General features: G+C 49.5%; 1 protein-coding gene across 2 annotated transcripts in view; it reads right to left on the bottom strand.

Moving 5' to 3' along the window:
- The window catches only part of SH3PXD2B (SH3 and PX domains 2B), a 66031-nt gene that overhangs the window by 31616 nt on the left and 15725 nt on the right, over positions 1–18690 (bottom strand). For both annotated transcript variants that reach the window (XM_048961121.1, XM_048961122.1), the window contains exon 3: positions 5205–5280. In XM_048961121.1, coding sequence (XP_048817078.1) covers positions 5205–5280 — 76 coding nt within the window. The remainder of the gene's footprint in view (positions 1–5204; positions 5281–18690) is intronic.

Raw genomic sequence — 18690 nt, 5'->3', positions numbered from 1 at the left:
ACACGCGCCCAGAGATGAAGGGACAAGTACAGGACAACAAAAGATGATGCACAAAAAGGTGGGAGAGGTATCTTCACTTCCAACCAGTTTAAAGCATGAATCTGGTTTCTGCTTGTCTCATGCCATATCCAAGTTAACAGATTTGTAAGTGAGCATCTTCATGCTTTGTCCCACGCTGTGTGTCACCCTATGGACTTTTCCTGGAAAAACAGCCATGCTGCTGGCACGGTTTCTGTCAAACCCCTCCTTAAGGTTTTCCCTTTCTGCAATCTCAGCACTCCCTTTCCCCACAAAACCCCATTACAAGAGTGCTTCGATGGCACAGGGCAGCCAGGACACAGGGGGACAACCCGCTGCCTCTTACTCCCCACTCAGCAGGAAACTCAGAGGAGCAGAGGTTGCCCCTCTGCATTTAAGCTGCACATCACTGGGCTGAGCACTTTGACAGCAGAAAGAACACTGTTGGGCCATTCTGTACCCAGCTGGACAGGAGCAGGAGGATGCTGGGAGGACATGAGCTCTGCTCACAAAAACCCTCTGGAGTCAGAAAGTTTCTGCTCTCCTAGGACTGGCAAAAAAGCCCACAACTCTTTGTGGATAATCAAAATCACTTTATCTGGTGGACTGAGCAAAGGGCACTGCAGGAGCTCAGGAGAGGGCTGGGGAGTGATGATTCATCAGGGACTGCACAGTGTCAGAGCACAGCTGGGCAAAGGGTTGATAAGGATGTGGGTCTCCACATGGTACGAGACAGAGCAGGCAGCCCACAGGAGGGATCCATCTCTCTAAGCAAACAGGTAGGGAAGAAGAGCTGTGCTAATTACTCCCATTCATGGGAATTCTTCAGGCAAAGGAGGCAGAAGCAAGGAGCAGAAGAAAAGGATGCAGAAGAATTTTGTAGCAAATAGTTGAGGATCTTGTTAAGCCACAGGCTATTACTGGATCTCAAGCAAGCTGGAGGGGCAGGGAACCTTAAAGCCTTCGCCCTGCTGATCACAGCCACAAGAGAAGCCAGAGATTTGGAGACTGGAAAAACGTCTGTGCCTTTTCGCTTTGCCCTGAAGGACTCCCCCCGCCCCACTGCTTCGGAAAGAATTCACGTCTCTGCACCTTTCAAATCACATCCAGATTTTCCCTGGCACAAGTTCCAAACTCACTTCGAAGAAAAAAAAAAAAAAGGAGGTAAAAAAAGGCAGCCCCAAATGTACACATAATTAGTCCCAGCCCATGGAGCAGGCAGCAACGTGGGCTATTCCTAGGATGGATGGGGAAGCAGGTGTGGGAGACAGCATTTCCAAGAGCCCTGTACTTAGCATCTGTTTGGCAAAGCCTCAGCAGTGGGGTGAGATGGCCAGAAGAATAGATCTGAAGAGATGACACATCCGTGGCAGAAAAGAGAGGGAGGAGCACCAGAGGCTCCTGTGGGTACACGAAGAAGGATTTTGGTCCGCACTAAAACAGTAAAGCTCTTCAGGGCACTACTGGATCAGCTTGATGGTGCTTTTTCTTCCCCACCCAGCTCTGCAGCAAACCTCAGTCTTTCGGCTTTCATGCTCTCTGCTACTTGCAGGACAGCAAAGGCCTCATTATCCTTCCAGTGAAGAAAAAAAAAAAGAAAAAGATCTCTGATAAGAAAAATGGTTGAAAGGAACAAAAAGGAGGAGGAAAGGCAGCCCCCTCCTTGTGAATTCTGGCTATTCCATCAGACTCAGCAGCTATTCTCCATGAGAAAAAGAGTGGAACTGCATAGAAAGATGCCTCAAAATCTTCTTGAAAGCACTACTGCAAACCATCAATATAGGAGCCTACCAAGAGATGCAAGAGTTCCTTGAATCAACCTGCTTCCAAAGGCATTGAACCTTAGGGTCTGCAGAGCCATGTAAAGGGGAAAAACGCAGAATCATAGAATTGCAGGGAACCTCAAAAGATCATCGAGTCCAACACCGCTGCTAAAGCACAAGACAGTTTGCTAAACACAGCTCAAAGGTCAGAAGCAGAGCAACTGCTTCCCCACTGGATTCTGTTTTGGATAACACTGCAGATCAGCAGGATCAACTGAAACCCTATAGAAAAGACAGCTATGCAGATTTCGGGCTGCAAATCAGCCTGGGATTGTCCACACAACAGTGCAATGGCAGAAATGCCCATCTAGCTAGAACAGAAAACAGTAGTTAAGATATTCACCCCCCCACAGCTCTGAGCAGATGCAGTGGGACTGAGGAAAGTCAGGTATCATAGCTGGACAAGTGATGAGATGTCTTCCATCTCCTTCATAAGGCTTTTATGGGGAGCTGTTAAAAACCTCACAGCTGTCCTGGGAGAAAAGCCCTGAAAGATGTGGATAGCAGTGACACCTGTGCCAAGGAGGTTAGTAGGCTGGGAAGACAGTAGAAAGGAGGCATCCCTCTGCTTTTTAAAATGATCCCTCCAAATCCTCCTTCTTCTCCTTCTCTCTTGGGAGTTTGCTATTGTCTGTAGCTAAAGCTTCCTGAAAAGCAATTTTACAGCCAACGTGAGCTCAGCCTCAGGCAAACCCTCCTTGCCTGATTCACGTTTCCAGCAAAGCAAGCTGGCCAGGATCAGCTCCAGGCCACTTGGGCTGTACGGTGTTTGGAAGACTCTGCTCTCCTTATAAAAGCTGTTTCCTGAAAGATCTGGCGCAGCCCTTACACAACTGGCCCAACTGAGCTCATTTGTTTTCTTAGTTCATTCTTTCCTGGGGTCTCCATCCCACCTTCTCCCCAGCCAGCAAACACGTAACCCTTAGCGGGAAGTCCTGCAGGCGGGGACAGATCCTGCAGCCACAGCATCCCCTGGGGCCTTCATTCCTTCATTCCCACCAGCGGCTCCTGGCTCTGCCCCACGGACCACAGGCGATCCCATGCACGGGCTGGGTGCAGCCAGCACTGTTTCAAAGGGCCATCCTCAGCACCACACGATGCTGGGCAGGCTGTGCCAGTGACTCAAAGCCAGCAGAAGTAGCCAAGAGTCCACTTCAGATTCCCCTATAAGGCAGCAGAGGCTTTCCAGGCACAGTGCTGCAGCTGCAGAGAGGCTGAACTCAACCCAACCAAGCTATGCTATGGAGGAGTGTGGTGCTTACATCTGGGAAGGGACAACCCTGGCCCCGAACTCCTCAAACGCTGCAATTGATTCCACTCCACTTCGGAGAACCTAGCTTATGGCTTTGTTTCCGAAGAGCTGAGTGGGCTGAAGGACTTGGCACTTACAAAAGTGTTTTCTGATACACTTCAAAAGTCCCAAAGTATCTAGAAATTTCCAAGAAGCAAATCCTCGAAACCAACAGCGCTATGAAACAAAGTGACACAGCGCAAACAGAGTTCCTCTGAGCTGGATGTTGTAACTACAGAGCAGTCACGGAGATCCCTTCCCATTCCAGGAAAGCAGCCTGATGAACAAATCCAGATGGCACCTCCTCATATCGTGGGGGTGACCCTGAGTTTGGGAGGTTGAGGGCTTTGCCAGGAAAGCCAGAGCTGCGTGAACGCAGCGTCACAGGAGACACTGGAGACTTCAGTGGCCGCAGTGTCTAACATTGCTCTACAACCATCTCCCAGGCAGCAGCACACTTTTAGTAAGCCTCTGGAGCCAAATCTCCACTTGTAATGAAATTCAGATGCTAAAAACGTTGCTCAAAATGGGGCTGGAAGAAAACTACAGTACTCTCAGAAGCTGAACAAAAACCTCCAAGTCTGAGCACATGAGAGCAGCATTCTGCAGAAAAAGAGACCCAGGGCTGTGCAGCAAGCTCACTCAGAGGGCAGCACCCCTTGTGCAGACAGGTGAAGTCCTGGCTCTGCTGCAAGCAACAAAACTCATCAATGCTCCAAACAGGGAAGCTGTATTACTTAATCCTGTTGCAAAAAGGGGACTAGATCAAAAGGGCAAACACCTCCACAGAAGAAGCATACAAGCTCCTACAGAGCATGGCCATCTTAACTTCCCCAATTTCTTTATCACACAACACTCAGGCTTTATTCTTCCAGCAACTTCAACACCCTTCTTCCTCCAATGGAAACCACAGCCTCTCAGCAAAGGAAAACTACTTCAACACAAAGAAGAAGAAACAAATATTGATGAGCATGCTGTGAAGAGCAGGGCTCCAATCAGGCCTCCTGAGCCCAATTCTACCATCCAAAAATAGCAGTATTTTGGTGAGAATTTGTAAGTACAGCTTAGCCAAACATTATGTCCAATTTTTGCAAGTTAGGCCCTTTGGCAGTTCAGTTTGCTGGCAGAAGTGGCAGTGCAGCAAGGGCTCTTCCATGTCAGGTGTGCTCTGCTGATGTTACAGCTCAAGGACAAGCCAGAATCACTAATCTCCCTATGGGAAAATCCAGACAAGATTCCCTTTCTCAGAGTAGCCTGTAAATGATTTTCTCTGTGCCAGTGAGAGAAAACTAAACCCCACTGAATGCCTTTGTGTTTCTTGAAAAGCCAGGAGGCAGAACACAGTACAAAGGGCTACATTAAATGAGCTTGACAGTCACTGGAAGTGATTATGGTACCGTGACATTTCTAAATATGCCCATCAGCTACTTGTGGAAGGGGGAAGGACAAGTCTGTGGTCAAACCCATTAGTTATGGGTGCACAAAAGACTCCCAGGATGCCCTCAATTCGGATATTTTTGCATGGCACATTAGGGCTCTTTTTTCCCCCCATAACATCAGCCTCAAAGGGCAGCCACAACCAATCCCCTGCACCACAAAGTCTGAAATGGGCCATTGCATCTGTTACTTGGACACACAAATCCTCAGCAGCACATTGGGCTGTAGGGCACGTGTCACGCCACAGAAATCCTTTCTTTCAGCAACCCCAAACATCATGGGAGGAAGCTGAGGCTGTCAACCAGTTTGATTTAATATGTAGAATTCAATTGTCATTTCATCCCCTCCAGATAGCCCTTCAAATTAGAGGGGACAGGAAATTCAGCAAATGAGTGGTTCCTGGGGAGCCTCACGCTGCACTCAGCTCCTCCTGCAAACTGCTGTGGGGCTGCTCCTAGCAGAAGCTGTGCAAGAGGCTGATGTCACCCAATAATGCTTGCTGGAGAGAGAGGGAAGGGGTTTAACACCCACTGCACACACAGGTTTGTTTGTTTGTTATAATGGGCACAGTGCTGAGACAATGCTCACAGCCATGCCAAACCCAGCATGATTTTTGTAGGAATGTACTCTCTTACCTGGCAGAAAGGGGATGATCCTTTGTTTGGGATCCTTCTGCCCTCCTTCCATTGGAAACTTGTCCAGCATTTGCATCTAAAAAAGAAATGCAAGAAAGGTGATTAAAGTCAGTAATTTGCACACAGTTCAAAGCCTTGCCCCATAGAAGGAGGTTAAGACTGTTCTCCAAAACAAGTATCATGAGACACTGTACAAAACACAATCAGCCAGGGTGATGCACAAGACTTTACCACTATCTCTATTTTCAAGTCACTTCTTACCACTGCTGCACTCAGCACCATAGTTTGGCTCAGCACGGGTGACTACACATGCACTTCTGCAACTACTGTCATACCAATGGATCTCAGCCATTAGGCCTGAGAAGCTCCTCAAAATAGGTGTAGTTTAAGCTTATTAACTCAAGCATAGCACAGCACTGACAGAGCTCCTGGGCTATGGCTGGCTTGGAATCAGAGCACAAACTCCTGTTTGCCCAAAAGACCATAAAGTAATACGTCAACTTTGGAGAACACTGTGCTACACAATTTTTAGAGATTGGTTTAAGAGAATCTCAGCACTGAACAAATCATTTCCTGATTGAGTGCAACTGCACAGAGAAGGCACTCAGTAAGCTCAATCAGCAAAAGGAGGTGACAGACAATTCCCACTCTTGTTGGTGTCCATTTGGCATTTGCGCTGGTGCTTCAAGGGCATGCACACAACACCCCTGCAGTTGCCATAGAGCTTGAACACCCAGCAGGATCTACATCTGCAGCACTTCCCTTGCTGGAAAACACCATTTAGATTGGATTTTGCACTTAACAGATTGGATGTTAGGAAAAATTTCTTCTCAGAAAGAGTGGTAATGCGCTGGAATGGGCTGCCTAGGAAGGAGGTTGAATCACTGTTCCTGGAAGTGCTCAAGAAATGAGGAGATGTGGCACTGAAGGACGTGGGTGAGTGGGCATGGTGGGGATGGGCTGGTGGTTTGATTAGATTGTCTTAGAGGTCTTTCCCAATCTTAATGATCCTATGTTGATCCATCCATCCTGCAGTTCCACTACTCTCCGCTTCGGAAGGAATGGGATGGAGATGCAAGTTCTCCCTTGCTTTCTCTGGAGCACGGATCTGAGCACTCTCTCCCATCACCTGCAGAGCACCCTGGTTCCCAGAGTACCCAAAGTTGGTTTTATCCTCTCCTGTTGAACCTACTGCATTCCACATAAACATCTAAACACCTATGGAAGCACTACAGACAATCTGCCCAGGAACTGCCCTAAGCATCTATGAAGCCAATACACTTATTCTCCTTTGGCACAATTAATATTTAAAGCAGGGAGGAAACAACACAACCAGGGAGACAATCATCCATCCCATGGCACCCCCATGAGAAACATCTGTGGGCAGCCCCGGAGGGAGTGCAGCACTGAGCAGACAGACTGACAAGCTATGCTCCCTTGTACCTGCTGCTTGGGCACAAAACATTGGGAAACCCTTCCCCATGCCCATATGGGCCAGGCATGGGGGTCTCAGCACCATGGGGCAGGTCCTCCTGCCTGGCTCCCTGGTTTTCATGGATCTTCACCTTCAGCACCTATTTTTCCACGCTTAGAGGGGGCATCTGCTCCTAGCTCATGGTTCTTCCACTATGGATCACAAGCTTGTATAAAGTACTGTAACAATGCAACGGAGCCCCTTTTGTCCGTACAGAACCTCAGCTCTGGCACATGCAAAACCTGAATACTTTATTTCTTGGATCTCAAATGCACCAGGATAAAATTCTCGAGGTTTGGTGAAGAAGAGGCAGAAGGAAGGAGGTGCTTTTCCTACACTGTGAGTAAAAAAAAAAAAAAAAAAAAAAGTCCCCAAACATAACAGGAAAACCAAAAAAAGCTGTCAAATATTCTCTTCAAAATGAAAAGAAACCATCTCCAAACCAGGATGACACTGTGCTGTGCTTACAGCTTCTTTCCACTATAAACTTCAGTGAGCTTACAGCAAAGAGCTCCCCGGGCACGCAGTCAACTCCTGTTCTTCCACCAACCCTCAAAACAAAGGATGTCCCAACAGCCCCGTCACCCTGTGAGCCCCAGCTCTGTGCCACACGGGGTCTGACCGCCCTAACCCTGATCTTCCTGTTTGGATCAGTTCCTCAGAGCTTGTGACTGGTGCAGGACGAGCAAAACAAAACAAGTCACAAATGCTGACATCTGATTGCCGTTAGCAGTGCGATTCCTGAATCACTGGAAGAGTTCCCCTCCTCTCATTTCTGAGTGCAAGCTGAGGATCTGAACACCAAGAGCCTCCAAGGCAGGACGTGCAGGCCGCAGCTTCCCCATGCACACGTGCCTGGACAGTGACTTTGGCCAGAGCTGCTCCCACCCACGTGATCCCACCAAACGCCAGAACTCTAGCACGTTAGTTCCCCATTTCCTGCTGCTTCTTGACTAAAATGCCTCTCACGGTGGCTGCCCAAAGCCTGGGGCTCCCCTCATGCTCTGCTCTGCCCTTGCAAGAAAGAAGGAAAAGATATTGTGAGATCCTGCAGCAAAGGAGGAAGAGGATGATGAGGAAGAAGCATGACAGAGAGGTCGGTACCCCTCATCCCATCCCACCCAGCCTGGCTGCCATATTGAGCAGCTTCATGGAAGGCAGCAGCACATGCTGGTTCATCAGTTTTGCTAGACATCAGCCTGTGGCTAAGGAACAGCTTGAAGCCCACTCCAAAGAAAACAGCCCCAGAGCCTGCTCTAACCATGGCAGGCAGCTTGTGTTAGTGATACAAGAGCACATGTCTGCAGAAATTCAGCCTTGGTCACGAGCTGAGAGTCCTTCCACAGTAGCAGCACACAAAGCTGCAGCAGGGAGATGTAACAGCAATGAAAAAAAACTGGCTTCAGGGCTGAGGTGATGCTGGAGTCCGGGAGGAACCCAGCTGCAGGTCTCTGTGTTTCAAAGCTCCCTGGACCACTTCTGGCTCATCCCGTCTCAGCTGATTTTGCAGGACAGGGACTACAGCGCACATCATTCCACCACTCTCACCCAGGAGTCCTGGAAAAAGGACAGAAGGTGGGTAAAAGCACAGCAGCCCCACAGGTGCTGGGGGGGGACACACAGACACACCAGAAAATGAGCTGCAGAAAGCGAGGTAAGCAGCAGGAGGGCCAGGCAGCTCACTCTGCAGAAAACCCTCCTCCCCAGCCCCAGCAGGGAAACACACTCCAAGCAGACAAGGAATTTTGGAACACAGGCAGTCAGCATGGGGAGACTCCCACAAATCATGTCAGCAGGCAGGGTTTCCATCCAAGCTGCAAATAACAGTGATCACATCGCATTCCCAGAAGAGAAAACTCTCCCAGCCAGCCAAGATTCAGGGGGGAGAAGGAAATGGGGCAGAGGAGCAGCAAGCAGCTGCAGGGCCCTTAGGAGCACAGCTACCCATGTGGAGCAGAACAGTGCAGGGCCACGAAGCAGTCTTGCTCCCAGCAATGCAGTCAGTCACATTGGGAAGGAAAGTGAAGGACAAAAACAATAACCTTATTGTCTCTCCCCCTCTGAGACTATTTAAAAGTACTGGAGACAAAATCTTCAAAACAAAAAACTAGAGCGGGTGCAGCTCAAAGCACTTTGGTGTGTTTTTGGTAGGCAGAAAGTTGAACTCTCGCATGGCACTTCTCACTGGTACACCAGCAGTGATGGCTGGGCTGGATGGTGCTCACACTGGTGCCCGTGCCAGCTCCCTGTGCCAGCACCACGGCACGGGTGTCCCAGCAGAGCACCTCCAGGCTCCTCCTGACAGCACATCAGGGCACAGAGCTGTTGTTCTCCATTTATTACCCCACACCAATTTGCCTTATCTTATCAGTTCACTGGTTTCCCTATTAACTCAGAACTGCCTGTGCAGCCACATTCCTGGGGCTTCACATTCCCACGCCTGCCTGTGGCCGAGTGGCCCATTAACAGGGCAGGAGGTAAAATGGGCACCCAGAGAGAACAAGGAGCCCTTCCCCAGCTGCTTGCAGCACCAGCTAGCACACTGCCAGGCAGCTTCTTCATTAAGAGGAAACCCATAAGATAACATCCTAATTGAATCATTTATCAGAGCTGCAGGCTGCTGGCAATCCTAGGGGAGGGACAACGTATACACTCAGCACTGTTCCCAGGAAGCAGAACATTCAGGATGGGCTTTGCCCAAGCTGGAGCTGCTCATGCACACAGCACAATGCCGGAGGGATGGATGGTTACTGGAGGAGCAGGGCTGTGAGGGTGCTTCCCAGTTCCAGACAGATCCAGAGGAGTCTGCAAACAACAAGATGAAGCATTGGTAGCTGGTAAGGACTGTCTGGTGGAAGGAAAAATGTCTGTCAAGGTGGAATGCATTCCCTGATAACGGTGCAGAAGAAGGGGCATGAAATGACTCTTGAAGCAGTGCCTGGCAACTGGGGGGGGTGTGGGATTTGCTGCTTTTGAGTTGCAGTGCCAGCTCCAAGCATGGGTTTTCTATTCCTGAGGACTGCATCTTGTGTGGCTCACAACAGGACTGCAGAAGAGAAAGCAAATCTTTGCCAGCTCATAAAGGGGATGCTGCACGTCACTGAACAACATGATCTAACACCACGGGATGGTGGTGATGAAATACTCAGACAAGGAGAGCAAACTCTTTCACTCTTGCATAAGATCAGGACACAGTGTGCAAGCTGTGGTTGTGTGTAGAGGGAAATTCCCCCCTTTTCTTATCGTCAGGATTTGCTTTGGCTGCGAGATGGAGGTTTAGAGTTAAACCACATTCCTCCACTTTGGTCCCACAAGGAAGAGCTGACCTAATCCATGCTGTACCAGACACAGCCATGATCCAGAGCAAAGCAGTCAGCTTTTGACAGTGTCCCAAGGAAAAAGTTTGAAGAAAAAAAAAAAGAATGGAAGTTCAACAAAAGTCTTCACAATCCGGTTGGGCAGGGGCAGCAGTCACAGGAGCCTCTTTGTGAGAGCAACTGCCTCCCATTGAGAAAAGGCAGCTGGTGAAAAGATGGGCCTGAGCCAAATGTGCTCTCACCCCCCACAAATTCCCCTCAGCACCATTCCTTGAGGGAAAAGGAGGCAGCAGGCAGATAGCTGTGCTGTGTGCCCCACTGTCCCCATCGTGGCCAGCTCCGGCCGGGGACATTCATACTTCCTTCACACCTTCTCATCTACCTCCTTCCAGCCCCCCAGGATGTGACCCAATCATCCCAAAATACAAAGTGAAAGGGCCTCAGGCCCAGACACTGCCCAATGGCACAGCAGCACCCACTGGGATGCTCAGAGAGACACAAACCAAAGTCTTCACAAATGTGTTCCTGCAGACGAGAGCATCCTGGCACCCCGGTGTTTGGGGAACGTCTGCCAAACAATGTGCAAAAGAGAGAACATCTGGAAGCCTGGGGACTGCTGGTGTGTGGTCATTTTGTCATGCAATAAGAGGCACCTTCCCTTCATCTCCACAGACTGCCTAGGAAGAAACAGGACATGGAAGCAGCAGCCCAGAAGACAGAAGGACCAACAAGGAGTAAGCTTGGACCCCAAGTGCTGGTGATGCTGAGCTGAAGAGGGTGAGCCCAGAGAACCCACCTCACTGCTGGTGCTGCACCACCGCTTTGACCTTCCACAGACACCGGTCACAGAGCACTCAGCTCACTGTGACCACGTGGTGCGAGCTGAACGATGTTCAAGGAGAAACTGCAGCTGATGGGAAGCACAACCAAGCAGATTCCTGATGACCACAGCTTCTCTCCAGTTCCTGCCTTTCTAGTGCAAGGGATAGATTGAAATGCTTCTTACGCATTACTGGGCAGGGTGATCCTGACCTGCTCAGCGCTAGGAAATGGCATCACAGAGGCCAGATTGTGAAAACCTGATGGAAAACTTTAAGCACGGCTCAGCAATGACAAAAAAGAATTAACTGAGGTCAGAGAAAAGGGCTACACAAATTGGCAGCAGCTGCCACTGCAAGAGAAATTTCCTATGAAATCACAGGAAACATTAGACAGAGGGAGATGTCAGTGGCTGTGAATAGCTCTCACATGGAAAGGGAAGCGGGCGCAGGCAGGAAGCACACCCAGCCCGTCCTGCCCCAGCACCCCCAGCCCTCCTGCTCTCATCCTCCCTGCAGGTTCAGGGAACTGAGTGCAATGTGAGGTCTCCAAGAGGAACCAGGCAAAAAGCTTCCGTGCCTAGGACTGGAGATGTTTCCAGCCAGAGCACACGCTGATTTTCTAAGTAGAACTTCATCAGTGCTTGCCTGATGCACCCACTGGCTTGAGCGATCATGCCCAGTGACACTGCAGTGCCCCGTCTGTTGAGCATCTCCAGCAAATGAAAGCTTGGCCCTAACCATCTAACCCCTAAAAGCCATTATTTAACCTCAGTGTAATGAGTTTTGTATTCTGTCATCAAGCCTGGAAACTTAAAAAAACAAAGCTCACTAAGAGAGAATCAGGGTAGTCACTTGTGATGAGAGGATGGGAGCTTGTCACCAATATCCCCATAACACCACGTGATGACTGCAGCAGATGGGCCAAAGACCAAGACAAGAAGGCAGCACAAGGAATACTCTGGTCTTCAGATACAATGTGCTTTGGTCAGGTCAGGCCCTGCTCCCTGCAGTAACTTCTGTGCTAATTCAAGCAAATTTCCAAGGGCACTGAGAACTACGTCTGAGGTCATTAGAAGCTGTGTTTTCAGAAGCAACAAGTAGCTCTGGGTGCCTGCTCCAAGGCACTCAGAAAGGAACCAGATGGATGTGCACCTTCCCAGAGCCTGCGCTTAGTAAGGCACCAGGTGAGACACCCCAGAATTATGGGATCCAGAATCACCATCCACGTCACGATGGCCCCAACAGTTCCAGAGAAGCACTCACTGTTTGTTTTCTGAGCTGCCAAGAATATACTCAAGAGAGATCACAAAGCTTTAAAAACTGAAAGGACAGGAAAAGAGGGGAGCAGAGACGCCTCCCATTTGGAGAAGAGCAAGAGCTCTGCCCCCAGCAATCCCACAGCACTGATCTCCATTAACACAGTCTCCTCACTGAACTGCTGGCCTCTCTGCTTAGTGGGTGATTAATATTTATAGCTTTTTACATCTGATTTGGAGGTGGTACATCCTGGAAGCCGTAATTCTCTTTACAGTACTTTACTAAAACATTTCCCACAATTTCTGATAATTGCAGCATAGACTCTAGCTGGCATTATGTTGGGTCAGCAGGTCCCAGGCCATATCAAAGAGCACCAAAAGCTCCACACTCCACATGCACACCGAGAGCAGAGCATTAACACCACCAAGCAATCAATAAGCATCCATCATTCACCAGTGCGACCCAGCCATGGGAAATGACTCCTGCCAGTAGACATGCTTGGGAACGGAGCAGCAATACAGCAATACCTAGGGGTGATGCTGGTCTGTGCTGCTTCCTCTTCCAGATCCCATCCCTGGGAACTTCCCTCCAGCACACCCACAATGTGTCAGCCCTGGCTGGAGCCTGGCGTGGGAGCAGAACAGAGCTGTGCCACCTGCATCAGCCCAAAGCCCACTGAGCAAATATCACAACGTGAGCTGTTCAGGCAGCAGCGGCCATAGGGAAGGCTGCAGAGCGTGTTCATGTTCACTCACTTCCCTCCAGCATCCCAAATTGGATCTGCTGGGAAGACCAGGAAGCCATAAGATTGAGCTGTTGGAGAAATGCAAACAATGGTGGAGAAATATCCTGTTCATTGCAGAGGAGCTGGACTAGACGACCTTTAAAGGTTCCTTCCAACTCAAATGACTCCACGATACCAACACATTTGCCTGATGAGCAGCTGAGATGGGGGGGCTGAGCCCAAAGGCTGTAGGCAGATCTCACTTCACACTGAACGCCACGCTCTGCACGGAGAGGCGGCCTCCAGCAAAGCATTCCAGCTCCCAGCCACCAAGGGCTGCCCAATGTGCATGCCACCCCATTCCAACCACATGCCTGCCCAAACCTCTGGGTGGCCACTCATTAGCTTCTCTCCTACGTAACTCACAGTGTGATCTCTGTTCAACCTCTCCCTTCTCAAAAATCTTCCCCGCTCCAGCACACACAAGCAAACTGCTGTGCATTCCTTTCCTGAAATTAATGCAGCTTTATACTTGTGGCAGGCCCAAACGTGATAAGACAAAGGAGGTGGCATTTGAGCTACAGGCAGAGCTGCCAAAGCTGCAGTCCGACCACTTGGGAGAGCACTGCTGGTCAGAAACAGAAGCCTCATGACCTTTCTGTTGCATCAGACTTCTTCCTAACCAGCTATTTTCTCTGCTGCTTCTTCCCTAAACACATACCCCATTTTCCAGCTGAGCAAGCACAATCAGCAGAAGCTTGTGAGGAGTTGTTTTCTGTCCATGCAAGGAAAGATTTCATCCTCATTGGGCTCATGGAGATGCCTGTCACCAGCAGCTCCGTGGGAGCCAGGGCCACTATTACACAGATGGGACAGGAAAACGAGATAAGACAAACCCTTTAAGTCTAGCTGCCAAAACCCAAAGTTTCCATATTAACCACATATGCCTTTGCACGACCTTGCTGCTCTCCACCCCCTCTTTCCACCACCAGCATTTCTCCTGGGGAGCACGGGGCGCCAGGCTGGGTGGCTATGAGCACCACAGGCTGCCTTGTACTGCTCTGTTTACAGAAAAGGGCATTTAAAGGTGCCAAATTCAGCGGTGCCCAAAACCCGAGCTCGGCAGGAAGCCTCAGCAGCCAGCGCACACACACGCGCTTCGGGGCTTCAGAGTCCAGACAGCCCTTGCCAGAGGGCTGGAGCTCGCCAAGAAGCTCTGGTTATTGCAAAACCAGAGTGCTGCTGTTAAATGATAGCTGGTGGGGGAGAGCGGCCTTGCAGCTCACCGAGGAGATGATGCACTTAACAGGGAGCGGGGTATCGGGAAGCCTCAAGAGCACACAGAGCACTGCCTCTGCAGGGGACATGGAGAGCATCTCTGACCTGGGATACTTGTTCCCCTCCAGGGTGCTGGGGCCTGTGAGCACATAGCCTGCAGCAGGCAGAAGCCCCAGTGCTTTGTGCTTGTGAGAGCGTAGATTACACACACACACACACACACACACACACACACACACACACACACACATATATAGAGTTCACACAAACCATATAGCTGGAACTGCATCTGCCTTTCTAGGACCCGGCAGCAATAGGGGAAGAGAAAGCAATGCCAAGAATTGTCAGCACAACTAAACCCCTAAAGGAACACAAACCCTAACAGTACCTAAATTTGGGGATTGTCAGAGCTCCTCTCTAAGCATCGCCTGACCAGAGATTCTGAAAAACTGGAAAGCCTCTGCCTGAACCCACTGCCTGTAAGAATCACCAAGGTTTGGGGGCTCAGAGAAGGCACTGTTGGCAGGAGGGAAGATTCCAACTGAAGGCAGAGGCCTCAGAGCTCCGCAGGATGGGAGGTGGGGAGCTGGAAAATGCTGACAGGTATCCATTTCAGTTAACACTGCAATTTAAATAGCAGAATCTAGCCACAAAAATTAAAAGGAATTTTACATTGTGACTCATCAATAATAAGGCTATCTTTTAAATTAACAGTTAATAGCAACATTTAATAGAAGCTATTACCTGATTTTAAATTAAAAACAAGAAAATGTCTTACATGTACTGACCCGAGTTTCTTTCTTTGCTGAAGTTTTAACACCAACTTTCCTCCCAGCCCAGGACAAGGAAATGGGATGGTTTTGCAGCCAGTTGCCCAGCTTGCTTGGCACACTGCGTGGTATGGCACAAAGACCTCTTGCACGGCTGTTTCACCAGTTATTTCCATCATGCACACTAGCCATGAAGAGACATGGATTGCGGATTTCTGCTTGACGAGACTGGGTGTGAACTCCAAGATTTTGTGTCTCCACCACCAGGCTCAGTAGTTGGAGCCAGGAGAAGGGGCATGGCCAACACACAGTTTCTCAGAGCAGAAGGCAGACCCACAAATTAAGCTTCCTAAAAAGTGGTATTTCCTTCATTTTTTTAATGCTAGAAACACTCTGAGATAAATGACAGCTGTATTTTGTGAGGCTGAAAGCCTCAGCCAAAGCCCTCCGGACGCCAGTGCCTCAGACAAGCTGGAGTTGCACAACACAGATGAACCAAGTGAACTTCTGCCTGCAGCAAAACACAGGGAGAGGTCTCACCTCCTCCATCCTCTTCCTCATTCCTGGCCCTCAGAGCCATCCCAAGCCCACGGGGATGTGGGCAGCTCTGCAGGTGGGGAGGTTCTCCACCTTCAAGTGATGCTGCACTGAGATCCATCAGCCTTAGAGAGCATCGCCTCTGTCCTACAACTGCTCTGTGAGGGAGCATTTCACAAAGCATGTTATGACAAAATACCTTCAGTTTCCAGCAGGTTGGGTGCTGGCTGATGGCCAGTGATTAGCCAGCCCAGCTTGCAGAGAAAACAGGAGCACAAAGAATTGTTGTATGCATCAGAACACGCCTCACCTGGCTAATGTATGATGGTACCAACACTGGAAAAGCATTGGACATCTGAATGATAGCTATTTCTTGCCCAAACTTTAAGTTTCCTACCAAAAGTAGTATTAAAACAAGAAATCCACCAACCTTAATTACATTTACCAGACCTAATCTATAATGCCATGCTTTCAGGTAAAGACAGCCATAAATATCATTTGTAATTCACTGCTCAGTGACTCACCACTGTTGCAAAGGCCTCAAAGACATTATCCCAGCATAGCAGAAGGAAGGCATGAACCAGAGGAAGGGCAGATCCTGCACACACATCCTCCCCCACCCAATGGAACAGCCAGGCTGGCACAGACCTGCTTTATTCTTTGCTGCTGTCCTCCAGAGCGCCACATACCTAGGAAATGTCCGTGCTTAGTCCCAGAGATGGGGACGAGAAGTCGGAGGTGAAGGGAAAAGGTGTGCAAAGGAAGTAAAAGGAGAGGAGCATCATTTCTAAGATGGATCACAGCATGGAAAGGGAGAGCAGGCAGTTAAAATCCTCACTTATCCCCAGGCTCCATCAGGACCCTGCAAGGATCATTCCAGAGATCCACACCTTGGTTCACAGTGGGACTTCCAAACTGCTGTGTGCCCTTTACTGCATCACACACATTCAGCTCCCAGCCATCTCACTAAGAATTCAGCAGGCACAGACTCTTTGCACCAATCTCCTCTCTCCCCACAAGTATCAGTAGTACTTATCAAACAATATGCTTCAGACCCAGGGCTGCTTTTGCATGATACCAATTGCAAGGTCTTCCCTCCAGAAAGCTGAAGGAGACAAGTTCAGCCTTTCAGGCTGGTGGAAAGAGAGGTGTAGCCCATCTCCTCATATTACAGGACAACCTTTAAACATCACCTTACTGAAAACAGCACCAAATAAAAACACATTGGATCACCATCCAGAGAACTTAGCTTGGCCTCTAGGTCATCCAAGAGAGCTTTAGCCACCCCACCTCTGGGCCTCCTCCCTGCACGGGTGGCAGCACACCCATGGAGTGATGCGTAGCTGAGTGCCATCCCTTCCCTGTCCTGTTTCCACAGGCAGGTGCCAAGAAAACTGAATGAAAGTGGACCACAGGGCCCCCTGGCAGCTCCAGGGGGTGAAGCTGAGAAGATGAACTCAGCACAGCTGGGAGCGATGAGATCAGGAGGTGAGAGGAGCCCTGGGAGGAAAGGCTGCAACATCCCAGCATCAGGCACAGCTCTCAGCAGCTCAAAGCCCTGCTCAGCTGCCAGGTAAAGAATTTAGCAGCTAGTCAGATTGCCAGCAAGAGCCAATTATAACTCAACTGACCTGCCTTGGCGCTGACACGCACGGGGAATGTGCTGGCTACCCGCTACCAAATGCTGGAAAGCTATAAATGGGAGACGTTTGGAGAGAAAAGGATGAAGGGAGCCAACTTTTAACTAGGCTGAAGTGCACGGGGCTGTACGTGTTCTTTGTGGAGGGAAAGAGAGAGAATGAGTAAGATCTTTGATGTGCTGCTGGAAAAATCCAGGCTGCTGCTTCTACAAAGATAGCGATCATCTTAATAGAAATTGTTTCTTCTTTTCGAGTCAGCTTACAACAGTTCACCTCTTCTGTACTCCTACACGTGGTGCATAAGCTCATGGCTCCTGGCAAAGTCTGGATGCAGAGGAACAAAGGAGAGAGCCTTGCTGGTGCTTTGCACAGGAACCTCACCATAGGAAGCTGTGGGCTTTTTCTCATCTTTGGTCACGCAAGTGCCTGTCTTTCACAAAGCAGCTGTCTGAGGGAGAGATCCTGCTGGTTTATTTTTGTGGCTGCGTGCAGTTGCTGCACACACACACAACAGCACAGAATTCCACTGAACTCTGCAAACCTTAGAAAAAAGAAATTCCCAAAGTGTTGAAATAAGATCTGTGTTATGAAATAGCTATCGAAAGAGTCCTGTTTACAATCCCTGGACACAAAAAGACATCCATCTTTCAGCAGCAGAGTGCCTGCACTGCCTTAGGGCCTTAGCATCAAAGAGACCAACAGAAACAGCACTGCCAGCACGGAGCAGGCGTGAGGTACAAGCAGAGAGCAGGCTGTGCTACACCTGAGGAGCCTGGCGATGGTGGGGAAAAACTGTTCTGCATTCCCAGCCCTGGTTTTCCTACATCTGGAGAAGGAAGATAACACACCCCGCTCTGCTGTGGGATGCAGCCCCAGGAAGAGGAGAAGCAGAGGAAGGCTGCTGGGGGGTCTGTACCCCACACTGGTGCATCTCACAGCGCTGGAAGCAAGGTGCCAGGCTTATTTGAATTTACTCAATGGATTTTCTTTTATTCAGGCCAACAGGCTGACAAGAACAATTCACCTCTGTGCCAGCCAGCATCTTCTGAGCACATTTCCATGTAACATTTTATTTTAAAGCAGTCTAAATCACCACGATTCTGACTTTTTCTCCCACTCTGTCCTTGCTGCACGTGCACAGCAGGTGAAAAACCCCATAGAACAGCTAATCTGCCTTTCATGTAGAGATGACATGCACGCACCATTGCCTTTTGCCAATTTTCTCATAGAAGTAGGCACCACTTCAACAGCCTGTGTTTTTTTTTCCCCTCTCACACACAAAGCTGTTGGCACGAAGGATGCAGGACTCTCTCCAAGATGACATAGCTCCAGGTGGGTCAAGGCTGAAAGTTTCCAGCTAAGAACCTGAAGGATTTGTTAAACATATGGACGGACCAGAGGACTGGAAAACACGCTGGATGTGCATGCAGCGTGCGAGAGCCAGAGCCATATTTTTAAGTACACTTAACATTCTCTTTTTGTCTGCCTCTGAACCATGCAGCAAGCACATTTACTCCAGACTATGTCACGTCTCCTTCCCTTGGCTCACAATTAAACCTTTGTGCAGAGAAGCAAACACAAGGCATCGCCCTCTCTTCCTTCAGCCTTCATTAGGGAATAGGGCTGGAGGAAAAGTTTCTGACTGCAAGGGGCAACAACCTGTGCCCA

Source organism: Lagopus muta, chromosome 14 (assembly GCF_023343835.1).
Source record: "Lagopus muta isolate bLagMut1 chromosome 14, bLagMut1 primary, whole genome shotgun sequence".
NCBI lineage: Eukaryota > Metazoa > Chordata > Aves > Galliformes > Phasianidae > Lagopus > Lagopus muta.
This window is presented reverse-complemented; position numbering and strand designations above follow the sequence as displayed.